The sequence below is a fragment of the Bombina bombina genome, chromosome 1 (genome assembly GCF_027579735.1).
Source record: "Bombina bombina isolate aBomBom1 chromosome 1, aBomBom1.pri, whole genome shotgun sequence".
NCBI lineage: Eukaryota > Metazoa > Chordata > Amphibia > Anura > Bombinatoridae > Bombina > Bombina bombina.
The window spans coordinates 731461188-731487775 of record NC_069499.1 but is presented as its reverse complement, the minus strand read 5'-3'; the positions used below and the strand labels follow the sequence as shown (position 1 = coordinate 731487775).

The 26588-nt window shown below is 41.1% G+C and overlaps 1 protein-coding gene across 1 annotated transcript in view; it reads right to left on the bottom strand.

Annotated features, from left to right (window-relative positions):
* Window positions 1-583: 583 nt before the first annotated feature.
* Window positions 584-26588, bottom strand: part of LOC128645918 (protein FAM162B) — a 68590-nt gene continuing 42585 nt past the window's right edge. The window contains exon 4 of the mRNA XM_053699246.1: window positions 584-1373. Coding sequence (XP_053555221.1) covers window positions 1266-1373 — 108 coding nt within the window. The 3' untranslated portion in view covers window positions 584-1265. The remainder of the gene's footprint in view (window positions 1374-26588) is intronic.

Sequence of the window (26588 nt, the reverse complement as noted above, 5' to 3'; positions counted from 1 at the left end):
TACATTTCATTTATGAATAATATTGATATGATTAAATAATATCTAATCGATTTGAAATTAGAAAGAAATCGAATGTACCCGAAATAATCGAACCGAATCATTTACGGAATAATGATTGAACGGGAAAAACGGTTATAAATTACGATTCGGTCCGAAATTAAATTTGGTACGAAATTACGAATCGTGGGATATTACGAATCGGTACGAAATTAGTAATCGGTCCGAAATTTGAATCACGGTTTCGAATGAATCCGAATGAACGAATTAACTAAATTACGAACGGAATTGAAATGAATAAAATTACACATACCGGATTAATGCGACCGAATCGAACCGAAAAAACTAATTTTTCGAGCGCGCACATGTCTAGTGGACATGTTATGCTACAGCGTATCATGTACGCCAGACATTGTTAAATCGGCCCCAGTGTGACAGTAATATATATTTCATAATTTCATAATGTGTTTTTCCTTATTTATTTAGCCTCAAATGCAACATGTTTCATAACATTTTCATTCACAAGTTATTACTTTTTTATAGTAATAATATTACCACAAATTCTTAGCTTTACATAATACAAAGATTTACACAGAAATATTTTTTTTATTTTTTCTCCATCTCAACAATGATTTCTGTTTAGTTTATTAATACATTTTGATAGGAACGTAAGGAAAAAGAGACCAGTAATTTTACAAACATAATAAAATTCATCTTTTTTTCAGTAATTGGAAAATTAAATGTGACAGGCACAATTCAATTTTTATTTAAAAAACTTGACTGTAACAGATCATTAAACGTGATGCATCTTTGCTTCCCTGCATTTACAATAGCAGATAAAAATAGCGTAAAATTCAATATTAACAAACTCTTATTAAAGGGACATGAAACCCGCAAAAAAATGTTTTTTTCATCATTTAGCTAGGGTATACATTTTTAAACAACTTTACAATGTACTTCTTTTATCTAATTTGCTTCATTCTCTTAGTATCCTTTGTTGAAAATCATATCTAGATAAGCTCAAGAGCTAGCTGCTGATTGGTGTCTGCACATATATGCCTCTTGATTGGTTTATCGTTGTGTTCAGCTAGTTCCCAGTATTGCATAGCTTCTCCTTCAAGAAAAGATACCAAGAAAATAAAGCAAAATTGATAATAGAAGTAAGTTAGAAAAATGTTTACAATTGTGTTCTTTATCTAAATCATGAAAGAAAAAATGTGGGTTTCATGTTCCTTTAAGAACATGTTTAGTACTGATGATCGATTGGGTCAGTGATTTTTTAAAGATGGAACCTCCTGCTCCTTTGTAGTTTCCTCTCTCCATTTTGCTTTTCTCTCTAGATTTCTTTGAAGCAATGTATTGTCCTCTTTGAGTGCCTGCAAATACAATCATAGTTTATTCAAGTAGAAGTTCCACACTAAAAAATATGTAATCATGTGCAAACGTAACAGACCTTAACTCTTATGTTGGTTACAAATGGTTTAATATCTAAAGAACATCGTTTCTTGGCCAACAACTGTAACTAAATGAGTTTTGTGCGTGTTCTCTGTCTAACAGGCTCTGTAACAACACTCTCACCTAGATTACGAGTTTTGCGTTCGTGTTTTTTTTTTTTTTTTTTTAAAGTTTCAAAAGCTTTATTGAAAACAAACACAACAAACATAGCGACACACAAATCAGTAACTGTGTGCAGTTAGTAAAGTTACAATTCAAAGTTACTCTAAAAAGAAAACTATTAGGTAATTTTTGGTGAAAGAGGTAGAATACAACAATTCTTAGAACAAATCAAAAAGTTATAACAATAGTAAGGTGGGTAATATCCCACAACTGTGTTCCCATACAGAATTATAAACATATATAAACAAGAAAAAACATACAACCTGTAGCCATTTTCAGAGAAAGAGGAGCTTAATGACCCAGCAGGAGGCAGTTGTGAATTAACTGGCATCTTTGCTAATGCCTGTGTCACTGCTAGTGGGGGCTATGGGGGAAGTGTCAATGTCCCTGCGATTTTCTCTTGTCAGCGAACAGCTCCTCCTAATAGGAGAGTGGCCTTCCGCTGTATTGCGATTGAGTGTCTCTGTAGATCTAATGTTAATCCGTAAAGCCTCACAAAAATGTGGTAAGTCATCCTTGGATCTGTATATAGCAGTTGTGTCTCCTTTAGAGGCAATGATGCTCACTGGGAATCCCCATCTGTATTGGATGTTTTGATCTTGCAGTGCTGTGGTAATATGACTAAGATCTCTCCTCTTCTGTAGGGTAGTAGGGCTGAGGTCTGCAAATATTTGGATTCTACATTCCGCATATGGAAGTCTTTCTTCTGCCTGGAATATTTCATTATTTTCTCTTTGTCTTTAAAGTGGAGAAGTTTCAAGATGACATCTCTCGGTGGGGCCTTTGGAGGAGGTTTAGCACGCAGAGCTCTGTGTGCCCTTTCAATGTTGATGTCTGGCGCTCCTTCATCTCCTTTGAGGGTATTAAATAGGCTTTGAAGGCATCCTTCCAGAGCTGTTGGCTGTATACTTTCTGGGATTCCTCTAATACGGAGGTTATTCCTCCTTCCCCGGTTGTCTAAATCTTCTACTTTCTCAAGCAAATGGTGGATTGCTTCTTCTTGTTCATACGCCAAACGGGACACATGCTGAATATCGTTGAAGGTGGTGTTGTGATTCTCTTCTAAATTTGTGACTCTCTGCACTACCCTTATTAGATCTTTCTTTAGCTCCCCATACCAATTTTTAACCTCAGACATCATTTCCTTTACATCATCTTTAGTGCAAAGAGATCTCAAGTCCTCTTTAGTGAAATCTGCAGAGTTCATGGTTTGGCTGGGTTTGTGCTGCATTTCAGCTTTTTGGGCGCTTTGATGAGAGGATTCAGCTGAGTTCTGATTTGAGTCCGTTTGTTTTAAATAATTTTGCATTGTTCTAGTATTAGGTAGGTTGTCTGTCTTATGCGATTTTCTTCCTGGCATGTCCCGTATATGTATCTGAGGTGTTCCCCCTCTTCAGTTATATAGGATAATCAAATGATTTATATAATAGTTGCTTATATCACTCACTATTGATTTATTAGATATGTTTGGTGTGCGTTTAGATAAAAAAAAAAATGTGTTAGTTGCTCATTCCAGTGTGCTGCCAAGTGTGGTGCTAAAGTCTCCTTTGGCTGTATATAAGCTGTATGCAAGCGTGTATGCCTTTAATCAAAGCCCTTTCTTCATATAGCTGTGTGTATTCTCTTGTCACCACTTATATGGTCTCACTATGCTGAGTTTTGAGAGTCTTTCTGGCTTCAGAGTTTGGTTCAAACACTTCTATAAGGGGTATATATACAGCGTAACACTTGTATTAAATGTATGCCAATGTCCTGTGGCCTTTATATCCCCCAATATGCGTCCACGTGGTAGTGTCAGACAGAACAGTGAAGTGGACTTATTATTCAAGCCCTCCGGTCACTATGAGCTGTATATGTGATGCCTTTGTTATAACAGGCTTACCGCTCTTGCTGCTCGCTCCTCCGTTCACCCGTGATACCTCTAATGCAGGAGCCGTAAGCATATGAAGGGCTCTAAGATGGTGCAGCTCCTCTGTTCTGGCGCGCGTGTTTAACTGTACAGGGAGGTAGTCCGGTGTTCAGCTGATCCGTGGCGACTCTTTTTTTCATCCGCAGCCTCCAACAAGTTTTGCCCCCTGCCAGGTGCAGTTATATAGAGTGTGTATGGCTATTTTTATCGGGAACTACAGATGTGGGCCTAGGAGCTACACAATCACACGACCATCTCTCTAAGCGGCCAAGGTCCGCCCCTGCGTTCATGTTTTAACTCTGAAAAAATGGCCATTTCAGCGTTAAAACAGCAACGCAGCCATTACAAATCTTGTCGGTATAACTGTACCACAAGTCTAATAGCCTGCAACGCAAAGTCAGTCCCGTACTCGAAAAAATTATGTTTTTTCATGGGATTCCCATAGCCCTGACATTAGTTTTGTGGTGAGGCTAAAAAGCTTGCGTTACACCCTATACCGTCATGATCCGTTCCGCAATCTGAGACCAGTAGTTATGAGTTTTACGCAACAAAACTGTTACACAAAACTCATAACTAAAGTGTCACAAAGAACACTAACACCCATAAACTACCTATTAACCCCTAAACCGAGGCCCTACCGCATTGCAACTATATTAAAGTTATTAACCCCTAATCTTCCGCTCCCGATATCGCCGCCACTAATAAAATTTATTAACCCCTATTACGCCGCTGCCTGACATCGTTGCCACTATACTAAAGTTATTAACCCCTATTCCCCCGCACCCCAACATTGCCCACACTATAATAAAGGTATTAACCCCTATTCTGCCGCTCCCCGACATCCCCGCCACTAAATAAAGTTATTAACCCCTAAACCTCTGGCCTCCCACATTACTACCACTAAATAAACCTATTAACCGCTAACACAACAGCCCCCCACATCGCAAAACACTAAATTAAACTATTAACCCCTAAACCTAACAACCCCCTAACTTTACATTAAAATTACAAGATCCCAATCTTAAAATAAATAAAAACTTACCTGTGAAATTAAAAAAATAAGTTTAAACTATAAATTAACCTAACATAACTATTAGACTAAAATTAAAATAACTACAAATTAAATTAATTAAATTACTCATTAAAAAAACTAACACTACTAAAAAAATTAAATCTACATTTACAAAAAATTAAAAATACTTAATTACAAAAAAAAAAAAAACTCAATTACAAAATATAAAAAAATACTAAATTACGAAAAATAACAAAACGAAATTATCTAAAATAAAAACAATTACACCTAATCTAATAGCCCTATCAAAATAAAAAAGTCCCCCCCAATAAAAAAAACCTAACCTACAATAAACTACCAATAGCCCTTAAAAGGGCCTTTTGTAAGGCATTGCCCTAAAGAAATCAGCTCTTTTCCCTGAAAATAAATACAAAGACCCCCCCCAACAGTAAAACTCACCACCCAACCAACCCCCCAAATAAAAAACCTAACTCTAAAAAAAACTAAGCTACCCATTGCCCTGAAAAGGGCATTTGCATGGGCATTGTCCTTAAAAGGGCATTCAGCTCTTTTAGAATTGCCCAATAGCCCTAACCTTAAAAAAAAAAAACACCACAAAAAAACCTTAAAAAAACACTAACCCCTCTTTAGGTACTCACAGTTGTTGAAGTCTGGCTTGAATGATCTTCATCCCAGCGGTTCCATCTTCATCCATCAAGGGACCAGCATCTTTTTCATCCCTGCAGAGGCGGAGCGGTTGATGTGCGGAGGCGGAGGTCCAAGGCGGAGGTCCAAGGCGGAAGTCCAGGCGGAGGTCCATCAATCCGACGTGGAGGTCCTCTTCATGCAATCGTCTGCCGCATACTGAGAATTAAAATGCAAGGTATCCCTTTTATACTGGGGGTACCATTACATTCCTATTGGCTAAACATTTTAAATCAGCCAATAGGAATGAGAGCTGCTTAAATCCTATTGGCTGTGCGGTGGACGATCGCATGAAGAGGACCTCCACGTCCGCCTCCGCGCATAGACCACTTCGCCTCCGCAGGGATGAAGAAGATGTCAGTCCCGCGATGGATGAAGATGGAGCCATCTGGATGAAAATGGAGCCACTGGGATGAAGATCGTTCAAGCCGGACTTAAGCAACTGTAAGTACCTAAAGAGGGGTTAGTGTTTAAGGTTTTTTTGGGGTGGGTTTTTTTTTAGATTAGGGCTATTGGGCAATTCTAAAAGAGCTGAATGCTCTTTTAATGGCAGTCAAAGAGCTGATTGCCCTTTTAAGGGCAATGCCCATACAAATGCCATTTTCAGGGCAATGGGTAGATTAGGTTTTTTTAGTTACGTTTTTTTTATTTTGTAGATTTGGGGGGGATGGGATTTGTAATGTTAGAGGGTGTTTGTTTTTATTTTGTAGCAAAATAGCTGATTTATTTAGGGCAATGCCCTACATAAGGCCCTTTTAAGGGCCCTTGGTAGTTTATTATAGATTAGGGTTTTTTTATTTTGTTTTGTTTTTTGTTTTTTTAAACAGGGTATTGGAATAGGAATATTTTTTATTGTTTTGTATAATTTAGTTTGTTATTTTGTGTAATGTTAGTTTTTTTAGTTTTGTAATGTTAGTGGTTTTTTTTGTAATGTTAGGTTTTAGTGTAAGGCAGCTTAGGTTTTACTTTTATTTCACATGTAAGTTTGTATTTATTTTAACTAGGTAGTTAGTGAATAGTTAATAACTAGTTACTAACTAGTCTACCTAATTAAAATAAATACAAACTTACCTGTGAAATAAAAACCTAAGCTAGCTACAATATAACTATTAGTTATATTGTAGCTAGCTTAGGTTTTATTTTTATTTCACAGGTAAGTTTGTTTTTAGTTTTAAATAGGTATTATTTAGTTAATAATTGTAACTTTAATTTAGGTCTATTTTAATTATGTTAAAGTTAGAGGGCGTTAGGTTTAGGGTTACAGTTAGGTTTAGGGTTAGGTTTAGGGGTTAATATAGTTTAATTTAGGTTGTTGCGATGTGGGGGGCTGGTGGTTTAGTGGTTAATAGGTTTATTTAGTGATAGTGATGTGGGAGGCCAGAAGTTTAGGGGTCGGGCAGTGGCAGAAAAGGGGTTAATATATTTATTATAGTGTGGGCAATGTTGGGGTATGGGGGAATAGGGGTTAATAACTTTAGTATAGTGGTGGCGATATCGGGAGCGGCAGATTAGCGGTTAAAAGATTTATTTCGGTGGCGGAGATGTCGGGTATGGCAGACTAGGGGTGTTTAGACTTGGGGTTTATGTTAGGGTGTAAGGTTTAAATGTAACTTTTTTTTCAACATAGACATGAATGTGGCTGCGTTACAGAGCTTTTCATTCCGCGATCGCTGGTGTTAGGTTTTTTCTAACAAGCTCTCCCCATTGATGTCTATGGAGAAACCGTGCAAGAGCACATCACTTTTGTGCGGTATGGAGCTCAACGCAACCATATGGCATGCACAAGGCGGCTTTTTCAAAACTTGTAGTGGCAGCGCTATGGGGGGGTAAATAACGCAGCAATGTCAGGGAGCGGCGGAAAAGGGGTTAATATCTATAGCGCAAAACTTGTAATCTAGGTGAGTGTTTGCTATATTTAGTGTATGCTTATAGCTTGTTGAGACAGAGAACACGCACAAAAAGCAGGGAATGTTAAGACACAGCGGAAGAATGTCACATCACCTCAGACTGCGCAGGTAAAAACATTTTTTGCTTTTAATAATCATATTAAAACAACTCTCCAAGTGAACAAAAACATCTACATGTGGTTGGGATAGAATCAGTAACAGATTTTTTGAAAAAATTTTTTTTAAATCATATGTTAATTTTAATGGCTCTCGAAGACTGAGGCCCTGATTCTAAAAAAAGATTCCTGGACTTGTGAGATTCTATAAAAATGCTCGCTAGCCCTTCTGTTTCCCTGGTGTAATGATATAAAGCCAATTTTTACCCTGAAACGGGGTGTCTCGCAAAGGGGCAAATAATTGAACCATTCACACAATATGCAGGAAAAGAATTGTATTGTTAAATTCGTAACAAAATTGTTCACCAAAAATCCTATTTTATAAAAAAAAAAAAAACATTTGTAGGTAAATTACACAGGAATAAATCGTATTAACTTTGAACAGCATAAATCGTAATTTAAAGGGACACTGAACCCAATTTTTTCTTCCGTGATTCAGATAGAGCAGCAATTTGAGCAACTTTATAATTTACTCCTATTATCAATTTTTCTTCATTCTCTTGTTATCTTTATTTGAAAAATAAGGCATCTAAGCTTTTTTCTTGGTTCCGCCTCTGGACAGCACTTTTTTATTGGTGGATAAATTGATCCACCAATCAGCAAGGACAACCCAGGTTGTTCACCAAAAATGGGCCGGCATCTAAACTTACATTCTTGCTGCTGAAATAAAGATACCAAGAGAATGAAGAACATTTGCTAATAGGAGTAAATTAGAAAGATACTTAAAATTTCATGCTCTATCTGAATCACAAAATAAAAAATTTGGGTTCAGTGTCTCTTTGAGTGCTAATAACGGCTCTGAGCCGTCACTAGCACTCTCCCACCTTTAGGGAGATCTGGGGGCTCCTTGCTGCTCCTACCTCGGCGATCGTGCCTGTAGAGTGACAGGCATCGCCGGGGCTTCACGTGATGCGCTGTTACGTGATGACGTCACCGCACAACTTTATTTATACTTAACAATGTTAAGTATAGGAGGAGGGGGCATGCTGCTTAGAAGCCTGTATCTCAGGCATTTAAGCAGCTACAGACCCCCAAGACACATTGTTGGAAAGGTAATCGCCTAACCTTTCCAACAGTGTAAGTCTTGGGGGTCTGTAAAAAAAAAAAAAAGTTAAAAAAAAAAGTTTTCAAACATTTCAAAAATAATAATAATAAAAAAAAATAGCACCCAGGTGGGAAATGGCTTAGCAGCCAAAGGGTTAATAAAGGTTTTAACTATGTATTTAGTGTAAATATTTCCTATTCCAATAAGAATAAATAAAACATATTATTCTATGTAAAGAACGTTGGAATGTGAAAAATTCATATTTTCATGTCGGATTAGCACACATGAGAATATGTGATCGGGTTTGCTCGAGAGTGGGGTGTTAGGTTTTTTTCAACTTTTTTTTCTCCATTGACTTCTATGGAGGAATACGTGAACTCTTTTTAAAAGTTCTGTCTTATATTTGTGATGAGCAAACTGACGCTTTGAGAGTTAAAATGTGCATTCTAAGGACTCAGTTCCATTAATCAATTAAGTGTCATCTATATGCTAGACATTCTATCAGGGGATATTCACGTCACAGTCACTGTTTCTTCCAATTCCATGACTACCACTTAAGAGTTAATGACATAGTAGGCATTGTTTCAATTAATGATGTTTTTAATTTAGAGTCAATTAAATAATTTTCTCTGTTTTAAATATGATTGCAAGGCACAGCACTATAGGCTATGACTATGGCTATACAGCCGAAACGCGTAAGTCACACTGCTTTGCCTGCTATGTGAATTGTAAGGGAGCTTCCCTTACGTGTTTTAAAAATAATTTGTCAATAAACGTTTGTTTATCTTTAAAATCAAGGAGTGGATCGCCTTCTTCTTTTTGAACTTGGAATACGTGAACACACATGCAATATTGTAAGTTCGGCTTTTTGCGCTCGTCAGGTTAGCACACGAGTGAAAACAGTTTACATTCAACTCATAATACCAGCGCAATCCGATATGCGCAAAAAGCTTACTTATAGCGCAATTAACTCTCGAGCGGGAGCATAAAGTAGCACTGCACTTGTAATCTGGCCCTTATTATTCTGAAAGGGAAAACCTATGCATACGAAAATTAGAGCAAATTTAAGGTACAGTGCACTGAAAACAGCGTGATTGGACTTTTATTAATGTAATGTTTGTATTCATGTTTTAAAACATGGTGGTTCCCCCTCTGTACTCCATTGGAAACTTCTACCTAGCAGAGAAATCTTATTATTTCTATGGGAGACATCTCTCCACTCGCAGGAACCGACCCTTTTTTATAGAATTCAATGAGGGCTGTGCAATCCTCGTGGGATACTCCTCTATCAGACCGAACTCGGCCAGTAGTCTTGCTATCCCGGAATCGAGCCGGAATGATAGGGAATATCCTAGAGCAGAGAAAGTTAGTAAGGTGAGGAAGATAGCACTCACCACAAGCAGGACAGTCCCCAGCGGCAATGGCACAGCAGTCCAAGGACAAACCACTAGAATGGTCAGGAAGGCAGGTTTGGCAACAGCAAAGCAGTCCAAGGGCACACTACTAGAATGGTCAGGCAGGCAGGGTTTGGCAACAAAGAGGCAATACAGAACAACAGGGGTTAATAAGCAGAGTAGTCAGACAGGCAGGGTTCAGCATAAGTATATCAATCCAGTATTTAAGGGGTATAGCAGGCAGAGTTGTCAGAACGGCAGGGTTCAGCAGCAGTATATCAATCCAGTAGTTAAGGGGTATAGCAGGCATAGTAGTCAGACAGGCAGGGTTCAGCAGCAGTATATCAATCCAGTAGTTAAGGGGTATAGCATACAGAGTAGTCAGACAGGCAGGGATCATACACAAAATAGGCAAATTGATACAACGATCTGTCACACCCAGGAGCACACAAAGTAACACCTATACTTGGGCAGTGACAGATCGTTGTGGTGGAACTTACATAGGCACAGGATTCGCGACACAGACGTCCGACCAGCATCAGGAGCGTACGGCGATGATGTCAGTGCTGCACGCATCCGGACCCGACACAACCCCTGGCAACGAGCAAGGAGAATCTGTGCCCCTAGCAACGGCTAGAGTGGTGCGGCGTAACATAGCCCCCCTCTCAGAGTTGGCCTCAAAGGATGAGCAGCATGGAATCTGGAGACCAGAGATGGAGCATGCACATCACGGGCAGGAACTCAGGAACGATCTGCCACAGAGTAACCCTTCCAATGTATCAGATACTGCAGTTGTCTGTATCTGGAGTCCAGGATCTTAGCTACCTCATATTCGGGGTCACCACGGACCAGGAAAGGAGGAGGAGGAGGAGCTTGGAGCCGGGTATATCTATTCTTGATGTAAGGCTTTAGTAGTGAGATGTGGAAGACTGGGTGTATTGCATAGGGTTTTGGGCAAGGCCACTTTGTAGGCAACAGGAGACAGACTTTTCAGGACCTTGTAAGGGCCGATAAACCTAGGCCCCAATTTGTGACAGGGTTGACGTAGACGAATATGTCGAGTAGAGATCCAAACACGTTCACCCACTGAGATGGCACGTACAGAATCTCTATGATGATCAGCAAACTTCTTATATCTAGAGACAGCTGAACGTAGCTGAGAGCGAATACGTTGCCAATGAGTGGTGAGTCCAGTGATGTGTCGGTCTGCAGTAGGAACCCCAGTGGACTGAGCAGAAAGAGGGAAGACACGAGGTTGATACCCTGCTGCGGCTTGAAATGGAGAACATTTAAGAGAAGAGTGCCAATGAGTGTTTCTTGCCAGCTCAGCTAGGGGTAACAACTCAGACCAGTTGGTATGGCTAGCATTGACAAAGGTTCTAAGATAGGCTTCAAGATCCTGGTTTACTCTCTCGGTTAGTCCATTGGTCTGAGGATGATAGCCAGAAGACAAGGAAACAGTGGTTCCAAGCAACTTACAAAAGGTTTTCCAAAAGGTAGAGATGAACTGTGGACCTCTGTCAGAAACAATATTCACAGCAATGCTATGAAGTCATACCACATGCAAAAGAAAGAGACGATAATTCTTGGGCAGAAGGCAGTTTGGTTAGGGGTACAAAATGAGCCAGTCTGGAAAAGCGATCCACCACAGCCCAGATAACTGTATGGTGGTCAAAAGGAGGAAGGTCCACAATGAAGTCCATTGCTATGTGCGTCCATGGTTGTTTGGGAATGGACAATGGTTGGAGCATGTCAGGAGGCAAGGATCAGGGAATTTTGTTGGCAGCACAAGTTGTGCAAACTTTCACATAATCCTGAGCATCAGACTTCACCATGCGTGTTGGGAAAGACGCTTAAGAGTCCTAGTCAAACCAGAATGTCCTGAGAGTTTACTATCATGAGCCCAGGAAAGCACAGGGGTGCGTAGATTCAGAGGTACAAAGAGGATATCGGAGGCCACAGGGACACCAGGAGGTTTACTAGACTGGGCACATTGCAATCTTTGCAGAAGGGTGGTATTTAGTTGAGCAACCATACAGGAGGGAGGTATGATGTGTTCAATATGAGCTTCAGAAGAGTCACTTGAGTGAGGGAACTGACAGGAAAGGGCATCCGCCTTCTTGTTCTTGGTCCCAGGAAGATAAGAGACCACAAAGCTAAAATGGGAAAAGAACAAGGCCCATCTGGCCTGTCGAGGATTGAGTCGATGAGCAGTCTCTAGGTAAGTCAGATTATTGTGGTTGGTGAGAATCTGAATGGGATTGGCGGTGCCCTCTAACCAATGACACCATTCAGTCAAAGCCATCTTAATGGCTAAGAGTTCACAAGAGAGGGTAAGAAAATCACCCCTAAACACTGTTTGGAACATTCCTTTTCTACAAATTAAGCTCACTGAGGATACAAAGAGGTAACTGTGAAACCGTAATATATCACAACATAAATATAAGGATAAAGAACACAGCCCTCAGTAATTTATCTCCAATTACTTACAAATGCTTTGATGAACTTTTTAGATACACAAAATTACAACCAATATAAGTAAACAGCCATTGTGGGGACACCATTTATAATCTTGCATTTAAATTGTTTTAACTAATTGTTAGTTTTTGCTACATATTTGTAATTTTAAAGTTGATGAAATATAGATATAAAATATCAAATAGAGACAAATATTATTAATTGTGTTGAAATAAAAGAATACATTCTATCTAAAATCTTTGAACAAAGGATACAAAAGAGCAGATAAATCCTTTTATTTGTGTATGAAACAAATGTATATCTGAATCTTAGAAATTTTATGAATTGATCGATATAGTGTTGCAACACTTAGGGATTGTGATTTATTTTATCTTGGTATTATCATGTTTTTATTTTGAAAATAAATTGTAGAAGAATTTTTCACTTATTCTGTCCAAGGTCCAGTTTTTTCTACATATTTAGCTAACGACCTCCATACACACCTTTATCCCTTTTGCAGATTAAGCGCCTAATCTCCATAACTTTTTCACTAAGAGTTCACAATTACCCACATCGTAGTGCCTCTCAGCAGGAGTAAAGCGTTTAGAGAAAAAGGCTACAGGGTGTGACTTGGAAGTCAAAGGATCCCTTTGGGTAAGAACTGCTCCAGCCCCTATCTCGGAGGCATCAACCTCTAAAGTGAACTGTAGGTCAGGATCAGGATGGCGGAGAACAGGAGCTGAATAGAAAGCCTTATCCAGACAAAAGAAGGCATTTATGGCTTCGGGAGGCCAATGCTTACAGTCTTTGTTCTGTTTGGCAATTCAGTGAGAGGAGCGACTGTTTGAGAAAAGTTCTTTATAAACCTGTGGTAAAAATTGGAGAACCCCAAGAACCTCTGTAAATCCTTTAAATAAGTAGGTTGAGGCCATTCTAGAACTGCAGTGACTTTAGCAGGATCCATGGCAAAACCCTGCTTCGAGATGACATAACCAAGGAATTGGATCTGAACTTGATCAAACTCACACTTTTCTAGCTTGGCTACTAAGGAATTGTCTCTGAGACGTAGAAGCACCTGTCTCACGTGTCTATGATGCTCCTCTAAAGTGGAAGAGAAAACAAGGATATCATCCAGATAGACAATGATAGTGCGGTTGAGGAGGTCACGGAAGACATCATTGAAAAATGCCTGGAATACTGCAGGGGCATTTCACAGCCCAAAGGGCATTACAAGGTATTTGTAATGCCCAGAACTTGTGTTGAAGGGGGTCTTCCATTCGTGGCCTGGACAGATGCGAATCAGATTGTATGCCCCACGTAAGTCCAATTTGGCGAAAAAGCGAGCATCCTAGAATGAGTCATACAGTTTGGTGATCAATGGAATGGGATAGCGATTCTTGATGGTTATGTTGTCCAAGGCCCTGTAGTCAATGTCGGGTCTGAGCTCACCATTCTTTTTACTGACAAAAAAGAAGCTTGTCCCAGCAGGAGAGGAGGATGGGTGAATAAAACCTTTAGCTAGGTTCTCTTGGATGTACTCCTCCATTGATTTGGTTTCAGCCTTGGAGAGTGGATAAGTTCTCCCTTTAGGAAGTGGGGCTCCGGGAAAGAGGTTGATCTTGCAGTCATAAGGACGGTGGGGTGGCAGCACGTTGACTGCTTTTTTCTCAACACACATTCGCAAAGTCTGCGTATACTGAAGGAATGTTTGAAGGAGTCTGTATACTGGCTATGGGAATGCAGAGCAGAGGAGTAACTTTAGCAAGGCAGGAGTGGAAACAGGAGGTTACCCCAGGAGGCCAGTTGTCTCTCAGCCCAGTCGAACTGTGGATTGTGTACCCGAAGCCAAGGAAGACCAAGGATGACTGGCTGTGCTGGGAAATGAATGACCTCAAACTGCAGCTGTTCGGTATGAAGGATTCCCACAGTCAGGGTCAGGGGTGCTGACTCAAAGTGGATCAAGCCTGAACCAAGGGGGCTGCCATCCAGAGTAGTTATTTTGAGACAATGTCTTTTCCGCAAAAAAGGCAAGCCAGCTTGAATCATGAAATGGTGATCCAGGAAGTTTCCAGCTGCCCCTGAATCAATGAAGGCTTGTGTGTGGACGGTATTCTGAAGGAAGGTAAGGGTAACAGGTACCAGGATCTGAGAGGAGTGAGGGGATTTAGTAGAGATCATGCTTAGGCTTTTCCCAGCCGAATGTCACAGTCCTTTAGTTGGTGGGTGTTAGATCCACAATAAAAGCATAGTCTCAGTCTCCTTCTTCTCTGTCTTTCAGACTCTGAAGGCTTGAAGGAGGAGAGATCCATGGGTTCCTCCACTGAGGTAACTGGAGCTGCTGAAGGAGTAGAGGATACTGCCGAAACTGGACAAACAGGAGGAAGGGAGGGAAGGACCCTTCTTGTTCTGTCTCTCGGCTTGCCTCTCCTGAAAGCAAGAGTCCAGAATGATAAAAAGCGTTATAAAGTCATTCAAAGAAGAAGGAATATCACAATAACTGAGTTCATCTTTGATGCATTCATGCAGACCCCTCCTAAAGACTGCCTTGAAAGCACTGCCATCCCAAGTGGTGTCAAGTGCCAAGGTGCAAAACTTGTTGGTGAATTGTGCCACAGTTCTATTGCCCTGGCGGAGATCCAGGAGAAAATATTCTGCAGCAGAGATACGGTCAGAAGTCCCAAACACAGAAGATAAAGCAGAAATGAAATCATCAGCATCATGCAGGAGTGGAGCGTTCTGTTCCAAAAGGGGAGAGACCCAGGCTAGGGCCTTGTCCTTCAGTAAGGAATGATTAAGGTGACCCTTGACTGGTAAGACTGAAAGGTGTGAGGATCATTGCAGCAGTGCCGCCTGCATTGGTTAAAGGGATAGTCTAGGCCAAAATAAACTTTCATGATTCAGATAGAGCATGTAATTTTAAACAATTTTCCAATTTACTTCCATCACCAATTTTGCTTTGTTCTCTTTGCATTCTTAGTTGAAAGCTTAACCTAGGAGGTTCATATGCTAATTTCTTAGACCTTGAAGGCCACCTCTTTTCAGAATGCATTTTAACAGTTTTTCACCACTAGAGGGTGTTAGTTCACATATTTCATATAGATAACACTGTTCTCGTGCACACGAAGTTATCTGGGAGCAGGCACTGATTGGATAGACTGCAAGTCTGTCAAAAGAACTGAAATAAAGGGGCAGTTTGCAGAGGCTTAGATACAAGATAATCACAGAGGTTAAAAGTATATTATTATAACTGTGTTGGTTATGCAAAACTGGGGGATGGGTAATAAAGGGATTATCTATCTTTTAAAATAATAAAAATTCTGGTGTAGACTGTCCCTTTAATCAGTAGTACCTTTATACTTGTCAGGCAAAAGTATCCGGGGTATAATTCCAGAAGCAGAGGAAGAAGTCACTGTTCTAGGAGTAGGGACTGGTGGTGAAACAACAGGAGCGGTATTCCTCCCTGTATCTAGTAAGGAGAGTTGAGCGGTAATAGCCTCTAGCTTGGAATCCATATTCTGCAACTGTGTGGTATGGGTTCCCAACATCTGAAGATAAACAGCTCGTGACACCTCCTCTAGCTCCATGGCCCAAGTATAATGTAATGCTCGTGAGATAGTCCTCTATCAGACCGAACTCGGCCAGTAGTATTGTTATCCCGGCATTGAGTCGGAATGATAGTGAATATCCCAGAGCAGAGAAAGTTAGTAAGATGAGGAAGGCAGCACTCACCATAGGCAGGACAGTCCCCAGCGGCAATGGCAAAGCAGTCCAAGGACAAACCACTAAAATGGTCAGGAAGGCAGGGTTTGGCAACAGCAAATCAGTCCAAGGGCACACCACTAGAATGGTCAGGCAGGCAGGATTTGGCAACAGTAAAGCAGTCCAAATGCACACCACTAGAATGGTCAGGCAGACAGGGTTCGGCAACAAAGAGGCAATCCAGAACAACAGGGGTTAACAAGCAGAGTAGTCAGACAGGCAGGGTTCAGCAACAGTATATCAATCCAGTAGTTAAGGGGTATAGCAGGTAGAGTAGTCAGACAGGCAGGGTTCAGCAGCAGTATATCAATCCAGTAGTTAAGGCATATAGCAGGCAGAGTAGTCAGACAGGCAGGGATCATACACAAAATAGGCAAATTGATACAACGATCTGTCACACCCAGGAACACACAAAGTAACACCTATATTTGGGCAGTGACAGATCGTTGTGGTAGAACTTACATAGGCGCAGTATTCGTGGCACAGATGTCCGACCGGCATCAGGAGCGTGCGGCGATGACGTCAGCGCTGCATGCATCCGGACCCGACATAACCCGTGGCAACGAGCAGGGAAGGAGACGCAAGGAGAAGCCACACCCTTAGCAACGGCTAGAGCGGTGCGGCGTGACAGGCTGTCACTGTGAGTGTTGGCATGGAAAACAACATCTCGAACAGCAAATTTTTTTAGATTTGGGCCCTGAGAGAGAGCTTATGTGAAAGAATGCAGATAACAGTATGGTGGTTACTTCAGTTAGATGAACTGTGTTTTTAAAAACGTTTGTAAAAAAAAAAAATCAATAGATTTTTTCTTTTCTTCACAGTTTATCATTTTTTAGATGTTAAACAGACAATGGGGCAGAATTATCAAGCTCCGAATTGAGATTGATAGACAACTGTGACCTTAGTCGCTAGAGGGCGCTAAAATAGTAAGAGAATATAACGGGAATATATGGATAGATGGGAGACCAGCTGCACCTCTCAATACCAAAAAAATTGGATAAAAAAACAGAAATATAAGTGTGATGAACACACAAGAGGGCTCTATAACAGCTAGGTGATGGAAAACAAAGAATGATTAGTGATGTAAACAATAACAAGCGATATATACGAATGATTATGAACAGATCATGGACTCTCACCATACAGACGATGTAACAATTGATATTCAGTCCCAAATTAATATGCAGTGTCCATATATAGGTTTAGGGGTTAATATAGTTTAATTTAGGTTGTTGCGATGTGGGGGGCTGGTGGTTTAGTGGTTAATAGGTTTATTTAGTGATAGTGATGTGGGAGGCCAGAAGTTTAGGGGTCGGGCAGTGGCAGAAAAGGGGTTAATATATTTATTATAGTGTGGGCAATGTTGGGGTATGGGGGAATAGGGGTTAATAACTTTAGTATAGTGGTGGCGATATCGGGAGCGGCAGATTAGCGGTTAAAAGATTTATTTCGGTGGCGGAGATGTCGGGTATGGCAGACTAGGGGTGTTTAGACTTGGGGTTTATGTTAGGGTGTAAGGTTTAAATGTAACTTTTTTTTCAACATAGACATGAATGTGGCTGCGTTACAGAGCTTTTCATTCCGCGATCGCTGGTGTTAGGTTTTTTCTAACAAGCTCTCCCCATTGATGTCTATGGAGAAACCGTGCAAGAGCACATCACTTTTGTGCGGTATGGAGCTCAACGCAACCATATGGCATGCACAAGGCGGCTTTTTCAAAACTTGTAGTGGCAGCGCTATGGGGGGGTAAATAACGCAGCAATGTCAGGGAGCGGCGGAAAAGGGGTTAATATCTATAGCGCAAAACTTGTAATCTAGGTGAGTGTTTGCTATATTTAGTGTATGCTTATAGCTTGTTGAGACAGAGAACACGCACAAAAAGCAGGGAATGTTAAGACACAGCGGAAGAATGTCACATCACCTCAGACTGCGCAGGTAAAAACATTTTTTGCTTTTAATAATCATATTAAAACAACTCTCCAAGTGAACAAAAACATCTACATGTGGTTGGGATAGAATCAGTAACAGATTTTTTGAAAAATTTTTTTTTAAATCATATGTTAATTTTAATGGCTCTCGAAGACTGAGGCCCTGATTCTAAAAAAAGATTCCTGGACTTGTGAGATTCTATAAAAATGCTCGCTAGCCCTTCTGTTTCCCTGGTGTAATGATATAAAGCCAATTTTTACCCTGAAACGGGGTGTCTCGCAAAGGGGCAAATAATTGAACCATTCACACAATATGCAGGAAAAGAATTGTATTGTTAAATTCGTAACAAAATTGTTCACCAAAAATCCTATTTTATAAAAAAAAAAAAAACATTTGTAGGTAAATTACACAGGAATAAATCGTATTAACTTTGAACAGCATAAATCGTAATTTAAAGGGACACTGAACCCAATTTTTTCTTCCGTGATTCAGATAGAGCAGCAATTTGAGCAACTTTATAATTTACTCCTATTATCAATTTTTCTTCATTCTCTTGTTATCTTTATTTGAAAAATAAGGCATCTAAGCTTTTTTCTTGGTTCCGCCTCTGGACAGCACTTTTTTATTGGTGGATAAATTGATCCACCAATCAGCAAGGACAACCCAGGTTGTTCACCAAAAATGGGCCGGCATCTAAACTTACATTCTTGCTGCTGAAATAAAGATACCAAGAGAATGAAGAACATTTGCTAATAGGAGTAAATTAGAAAGATACTTAAAATTTCATGCTCTATCTGAATCACAAAATAAAAAATTTGGGTTCAGTGTCTCTTTGAGTGCTAATAACGGCTCTGAGCCGTCACTAGCACTCTCCCACCTTTAGGGAGATCTGGGGGCTCCTTGCTGCTCCTACCTCGGCGATCGTGCCTGTAGAGTGACAGGCATCGCCGGGGCTTCACGTGATGCGCTGTTACGTGATGACGTCACCGCACAACTTTATTTATACTTAACAATGTTAAGTATAGGAGGAGGGGGCATGCTGCTTAGAAGCCTGTATCTCAGGCATTTAAGCAGCTACAGACCCCCAAGACACATTGTTGGAAAGGTAATCGCCTAACCTTTCCAACAGTGTAAGTCTTGGGGGTCTGTAAAAAAAAAAAAAAGTAAAAAAAAAAAGTTTTCAAACATTTCAAAAATAATAATAATAAAAAAAAATAGCACCCAGGTGGGAAATGGCTTAGCAGCCAAAGGGTTAATAAAGGTTTTAACTATGTATTTAGTGTAAATATTTCCTATTCCAATAAGAATAAATAAAACATATTATTCTATGTAAAGAACGTTGGAATGTGAAAAATTCATATTTTCATGTCGGATTAGCACACATGAGAATATGTGATCGGGTTTGCTCGAGAGTGGGGTGTTAGGTTTTTTTCAACTTTTTTTTCTCCATTGACTTCTATGGAGGAATACGTGAACTCTTTTTAAAAGTTCTGTCTTATATTTGTGATGAGCAAACTGACGCTTTGAGAGTTAAAATGTGCATTCTAAGGACTCAGTTCCATTAATCAATTAAGTGTCATCTATATGCTAGACATTCTATCAGGGGATATTCACGTCACAGTCACTGTTTCTTCCAATTCCATGACTACCACTTAAGAGTTAATGACATAGTAGGCATTGTTTCAATTAATGATGTTTTTAATTTAGAGTCAATTAAATAATTTTCTCTGTTTTAAATATGATTGCAAGGCACAGCACTATAGGCTATGACTATGGCTATACAGCCGAAACGCGTAAGTCACACTGCTTTGCCTGCTATGTGAATTGTAAGGGAGCTTCCCTTACGTGTTTTAAAAATAATTTGTCAATAAACGTTTGTTTATCTTTAAAATCAAGGAGTGGATCGCCTTCTTCTTTTTGAACTTGGAATACGTGAACACACATGCAATATTGTAAGTTCGGCTTTTTGCGCTCGTCAGGTTAGCACACGAGTGAAAACAGTTTACATTCAACTCATAATACCAGCGCAATCCGATATGCGCAAAAAGCTTACTTATAGCGCAATTAACTCTCGAGCGGGAGCATAAAGTAGCACTGCACTTGTAATCTGGCCCTTATTATTCTGAAAGGGAAAACCTATGCATACGAAAATTAGAGCAAATTTAAGGTACAGTGCACTGAAAACAGCGTGATTGGACTTTTATTAATGTAATGTTTGTATTCATGTTTTAAAACATGGTGGTTCCCCCTCTGTACTCCATTGGAAACTTCTACCTAGCAGAGAAATCTTATTATTTCTATGGGAGACATCTCTCCACTCGCAGGAACCGACCCTTTTTTATAGAATTCAATGAGGGCTGTGCAATCCTCGTGGGATACTCCTCTATCAGACCGAACTCGGCCAGTAGTCTTGCTATCCCGGAATCGAGCCGGAATGATAGGGAATATCCTAGAGCAGAGAAAGTTAGTAAGGTGAGGAAGATAGCACTCACCACAAGCAGGACAGTCCCCAGCGGCAATGGCACAGCAGTCCAAGGACAAACCACTAGAATGGTCAGGAAGGCAGGTTTGGCAACAGCAAAGCAGTCCAAGGGCACACTACTAGAATGGTCAGGCAGGCAGGGTTTGGCAACAAAGAGGCAATACAGAACAACAGGGGTTAATAAGCAGAGTAGTCAGACAGGCAGGGTTCAGCATAAGTATATCAATCCAGTATTTAAGGGGTATAGCAGGCAGAGTTGTCAGAACGGCAGGGTTCAGCAGCAGTATATCAATCCAGTAGTTAAGGGGTATAGCAGGCATAGTAGTCAGACAGGCAGGGTTCAGCAGCAGTATATCAATCCAGTAGTTAAGGGGTATAGCATACAGAGTAGTCAGACAGGCAGGGATCATACACAAAATAGGCAAATTGATACAACGATCTGTCACACCCAGGAGCACACAAAGTAACACCTATACTTGGGCAGTGACAGATCGTTGTGGTGGAACTTACATAGGCACAGGATTCGCGACACAGACGTCCGACCAGCATCAGGAGCGTACGGCGATGATGTCAGTGCTGCACGCATCCGGACCCGACACAACCCCTGGCAACGAGCAAGGAGAATCTGTGCCCCTAGCAACGGCTAGAGTGGTGCGGCGTAACATAGCCCCCCTCTCAGAGTTGGCCTCAAAGGATGAGCAGCATGGAATCTGGAGACCAGAGATGGAGCATGCACATCACGGGCAGGAACTCAGGAACGATCTGCCACAGAGTAACCCTTCCAATGTATCAGATACTGCAGTTGTCTGTATCTGGAGTCCAGGATCTTAGCTACCTCATATTCGGGGTCACCACGGACCAGGAAAGGAGGAGGAGGAGGAGCTTGGAGCCGGGTATATCTATTCTTGATGTAAGGCTTTAGTAGTGAGATGTGGAAGACTGGGTGTATTGCATAGGGTTTTGGGCAAGGCCACTTTGTAGGCAACAGGAGACAGACTTTTCAGGACCTTGTAAGGGCCGATAAACCTAGGCCCCAATTTGTGACAGGGTTGACGTAGACGAATATGTCGAGTAGAGATCCAAACACGTTCACCCACTGAGATGGCACGTACAGAATCTCTATGATGATCAGCAAACTTCTTATATCTAGAGACAGCTGAACGTAGCTGAGAGCGAATACGTTGCCAATGAGTGGTGAGTCCAGTGATGTGTCGGTCTGCAGTAGGAACCCCAGTGGACTGAGCAGAAAGAGGGAAGACACGAGGTTGATACCCTGCTGCGGCTTGAAATGGAGAACATTTAAGAGAAGAGTGCCAATGAGTGTTTCTTGCCAGCTCAGCTAGGGGTAACAACTCAGCCCAGTTGGTATGGCTAGCATTGACAAAGGTTCTAAGATAGGCTTCAAGATCCTGGTTTACTCTCTCGGTTAGTCCATTGGTCTGAGGATGATAGCCAGAAGACAAGGAAACAGTGGTTCCAAGCAACTTACAAAAGGTTTTCCAAAAGGTAGAGATGAACTGTGGACCTCTGTCAGAAACAATATTCACAGCAATGCTATGAAGTCATACCACATGCAAAAGAAAAAGAGACGATAATTCTTGGGCAGAAGGCAGTTTGGTTAGGGGTACAAAATGAGCCAGTCTGGAAAAGCGATCCACCACAGCCCAGATAACTGTATGGTGGTCAAAAGGAGGAAGGTCCACAATGAAGTCCATTGCTATGTGCGTCCATGGTTGTTTGGGAATGGACAATGGTTGGAGCATGTCAGGAGGCAAGGATCAGGGAATTTTGTTGGCAGCACAAGTTGTGCAAACTTTCACATAATCCTGAGCATCAGACTTCACCATGCGTGTTGGGAAAGACGCTTAAGAGTCCTAGTCAAACCAGAATGTCCTGAGAGTTTACTATCATGAGCCCAGGAAAGCACAGGGGTGCGTAGATTCAGAGGTACAAAGAGGATATCGGAGGCCACAGGGACACCAGGAGGTTTACTAGACTGGGCACATTGCAATCTTTGCAGAAGGGTGGTATTTAGTTGAGCAACCATACAGGAGGGAGGTATGATGTGTTCAATATGAGCTTCAGAAGAGTCACTTGAGTGAGGGAACTGACAGGAAAGGGCATCCGCCTTCTTGTTCTTGGTCCCAGGAAGATAAGAGACCACAAAGCTAAAATGGGAAAAGAACAAGGCCCATCTGGCCTGTCGAGGATTGAGTCGATGAGCAGTCTCTAGGTAAGTCAGATTATTGTGGTTGGTGAGAATCTGAATGGGATTGGCGGTGCCCTCTAACCAATGACACCATTCAGTCAAAGCCATCTTAATGGCTAAGAGTTCACAAGAGAGGGTAAGAAAATCACCCCTAAACACTGTTTGGAACATTCCTTTTCTACAAATTAAGCTCACTGAGGATACAAAGAGGTAACTGTGAAACCGTAATATATCACAACATAAATATAAGGATAAAGAACACAGCCCTCAGTAATTTATCTCCAATTACTTACAAATGCTTTGATGAACTTTTTAGATACACAAAATTACAACCAATATAAGTAAACAGCCATTGTGGGGACACCATTTATAATCTTGCATTTAAATTGTTTTAACTAATTGTTAGTTTTTGCTACATATTTGTAATTTTAAAGTTGATGAAATATAGATATAAAATATCAAATAGAGACAAATATTATTAATTGTGTTGAAATAAAAGAATACATTCTATCTAAAATCTTTGAACAAAGGATACAAAAGAGCAGATAAATCCTTTTATTTGTGTATGAAACAAATGTATATCTGAATCTTAGAAATTTTATGAATTGATCGATATAGTGTTGCAACACTTAGGGATTGTGATTTATTTTATCTTGGTATTATCATGTTTTTATTTTGAAAATAAATTGTAGAAGAATTTTTCACTTATTCTGTCCAAGGTCCAGTTTTTTCTACATATTTAGCTAACGACCTCCATACACACCTTTATCCCTTTTGCAGATTAAGCGCCTAATCTCCATAACTTTTTCACTAAGAGTTCACAATTACCCACATCGTAGTGCCTCTCAGCAGGAGTAAAGCGTTTAGAGAAAAAGGCTACAGGGTGTGACTTGGAAGTCAAAGGATCCCTTTGGGTAAGAACTGCTCCAGCCCCTATCTCGGAGGCATCAACCTCTAAAGTGAACTGTAGGTCAGGATCAGGATGGCGGAGAACAGGAGCTGAATAGAAAGCCTTATCCAGACAAAAGAAGGCATTTATGGCTTCGGGAGGCCAATGCTTACAGTCTTTGTTCTGTTTGGCAATTCAGTGAGAGGAGCGACTGTTTGAGAAAAGTTCTTTATAAACCTGTGGTAAAAATTGGAGAACCCCAAGAACCTCTGTAAATCCTTTAAATAAGTAGGTTGAGGCCATTCTAGAACTGCAGTGACTTTAGCAGGATCCATGGCAAAACCCTGCTTCGAGATGACATAACCAAGGAATTGGATCTGAACTTGATCAAACTCACACTTTTCTAGCTTGGCTACTAAGGAATTGTCTCTGAGACGTAGAAGCACCTGTCTCACGTGTCTATGATGCTCCTCTAAAGTGGAAGAGAAAACAAGGATATCATCCAGATAGACAATGATAGTGCGGTTGAGGAGGTCACGGAAGACATCATTGAAAAATGCCTGGAATACTGCAGGGGCATTTCACAGCCCAAAGGGCATTACAAGGTATTTGTAATGCCCAGAACTTGTGTTGAAGGGGGTCTTCCATTCGTGGCCTGGACAGATGCGAATCAGATTGTATGCCCCACGTAAGTCCAATTTGGCGAAAAAGCGAGCATCCTAGAATGAGTCATACAGTTTGGTGATCAATGGAATGGGATAGCGATTCTTGATGGTTATGTTGTCCAAGGCCCTGTAGTCAATGTCGGGTCTGAGCTCACCATTCTTTTTACTGACAAAAAAGAAGCTTGTCCCAGCAGGAGAGGAGGATGGGTGAATAAAACCTTTAGCTAGGTTCTCTTGGATGTACTCCTCCATTGATTTGGTTTCAGCCTTGGAGAGTGGATAAGTTCTCCCTTTAGGAAGTGGGGCTCCGGGAAAGAGGTTGATCTTGCAGTCATAAGGACGGTGGGGTGGCAGCACGTTGACTGCTTTTTTCTCAACACACATTCGCAAAGTCTGCGTATACTGAAGGAATGTTTGAAGGAGTCTGTATACTGGCTATGGGAATGCAGAGCAGAGGAGTAACTTTAGCAAGGCAGGAGTGGAAACAGGAGGTTACCCCAGGAGGCCAGTTGTCTCTCAGCCCAGTCGAACTGTGGATTGTGTACCCGAAGCCAAGGAAGACCAAGGATGACTGGCTGTGCTGGGAAATGAATGACCTCAAACTGCAGCTGTTCGGTATGAAGGATTCCCACAGTCAGGGTCAGGGGTGCTGACTCAAAGTGGATCAAGCCTGAACCAAGGGGGCTGCCATCCAGAGTAGTTATTTTGAGACAATGTCTTTTCCGCAAAAAAGGCAAGCCAGCTTGAATCATGAAATGGTGATCCAGGAAGTTTCCAGCTGCCCCTGAATCAATGAAGGCTTGTGTGTGGACGGTATTCTGAAGGAAGGTAAGGGTAACAGGTACCAGGATCTGAGAGGAGTGAGGGGATTTAGTAGAGATCATGCTTAGGCTTTTCCCAGCCGAATGTCACAGTCCTTTAGTTGGTGGGTGTTAGATCCACAATAAAAGCATAGTCTCAGTCTCCTTCTTCTCTGTCTTTCAGACTCTGAAGGCTTGAAGGAGGAGAGATCCATGGGTTCCTCCACTGAGGTAACTGGAGCTGCTGAAGGAGTAGAGGATACTGCCGAAACTGGACAAACAGGAGGAAGGGAGGGAAGGACCCTTCTTGTTCTGTCTCTCGGCTTGCCTCTCCTGAAAGCAAGAGTCCAGACTGATAAAAAGCGTTATAAAGTCATTCAAAGAAGAAGGAATATCACAATAACTGAGTTCATCTTTGATGCATTCATGCAGACCCCTCCTAAAGACTGCCTTGAAAGCACTGCCATCCCAAGTGGTGTCAAGTGCCAAGGTGCAAAACTTGTTGGTGAATTGTGCCACAGTTCTATTGCCCTGGCGGAGATCCAGGAGAAAATATTCTGCAGCAGAGATACGGTCAGAAGTCCCAAACACAGAAGATAAAGCAGAAATGAAATCATCAGCATCATGCAGGAGTGGAGCGTTCTGTTCCAAAAGGGGAGAGACCCAGGCTAGGGCCTTGTCCTTCAGTAAGGAATGATTAAGGTGACCCTTGACTGGTAAGACTGAAAGGTGTGAGGATCATTGCAGCAGTGCCGCCTGCATTGGTTAAAGGGATAGTCTAGGCCAAAATAAACTTTCATGATTCAGATAGAGCATGTAATTTTAAACAATTTTCCAATTTACTTCCATCACCAATTTTGCTTTGTTCTCTTTGCATTCTTAGTTGAAAGCTTAACCTAGGAGGTTCATATGCTAATTTCTTAGACCTTGAAGGCCACCTCTTTTCAGAATGCATTTTAACAGTTTTTCACCACTAGAGGGTGTTAGTTCACATATTTCATATAGATAACACTGTTCTCGTGCACACGAAGTTATCTGGGAGCAGGCACTGATTGGATAGACTGCAAGTCTGTCAAAAGAACTGAAATAAAGGGGCAGTTTGCAGAGGCTTAGATACAAGATAATCACAGAGGTTAAAAGTATATTATTATAACTGTGTTGGTTATGCAAAACTGGGGGATGGGTAATAAAGGGATTATCTATCTTTTAAAATAATAAAAATTCTGGTGTAGACTGTCCCTTTAATCAGTAGTACCTTTATACTTGTCAGGCAAAAGTATCCGGGGTATAATTCCAGAAGCAGAGGAAGAAGTCACTGTTCTAGGAGTAGGGACTGGTGGTGAAACAACAGGAGCGGTATTCCTCCCTGTATCTAGTAAGGAGAGTTGAGCGGTAATAGCCTCTAGCTTGGAATCCATATTCTGCAACTGTGTGGTATGGGTTCCCAACATCTGAAGATAAACAGCTCGTGACACCTCCTCTAGCTCCATGGCCCAAGTATAATGTAATGCTCGTGAGATAGTCCTCTATCAGACCGAACTCGGCCAGTAGTATTGTTATCCCGGCATTGAGTCGGAATGATAGTGAATATCCCAGAGCAGAGAAAGTTAGTAAGATGAGGAAGGCAGCACTCACCATAGGCAGGACAGTCCCCAGC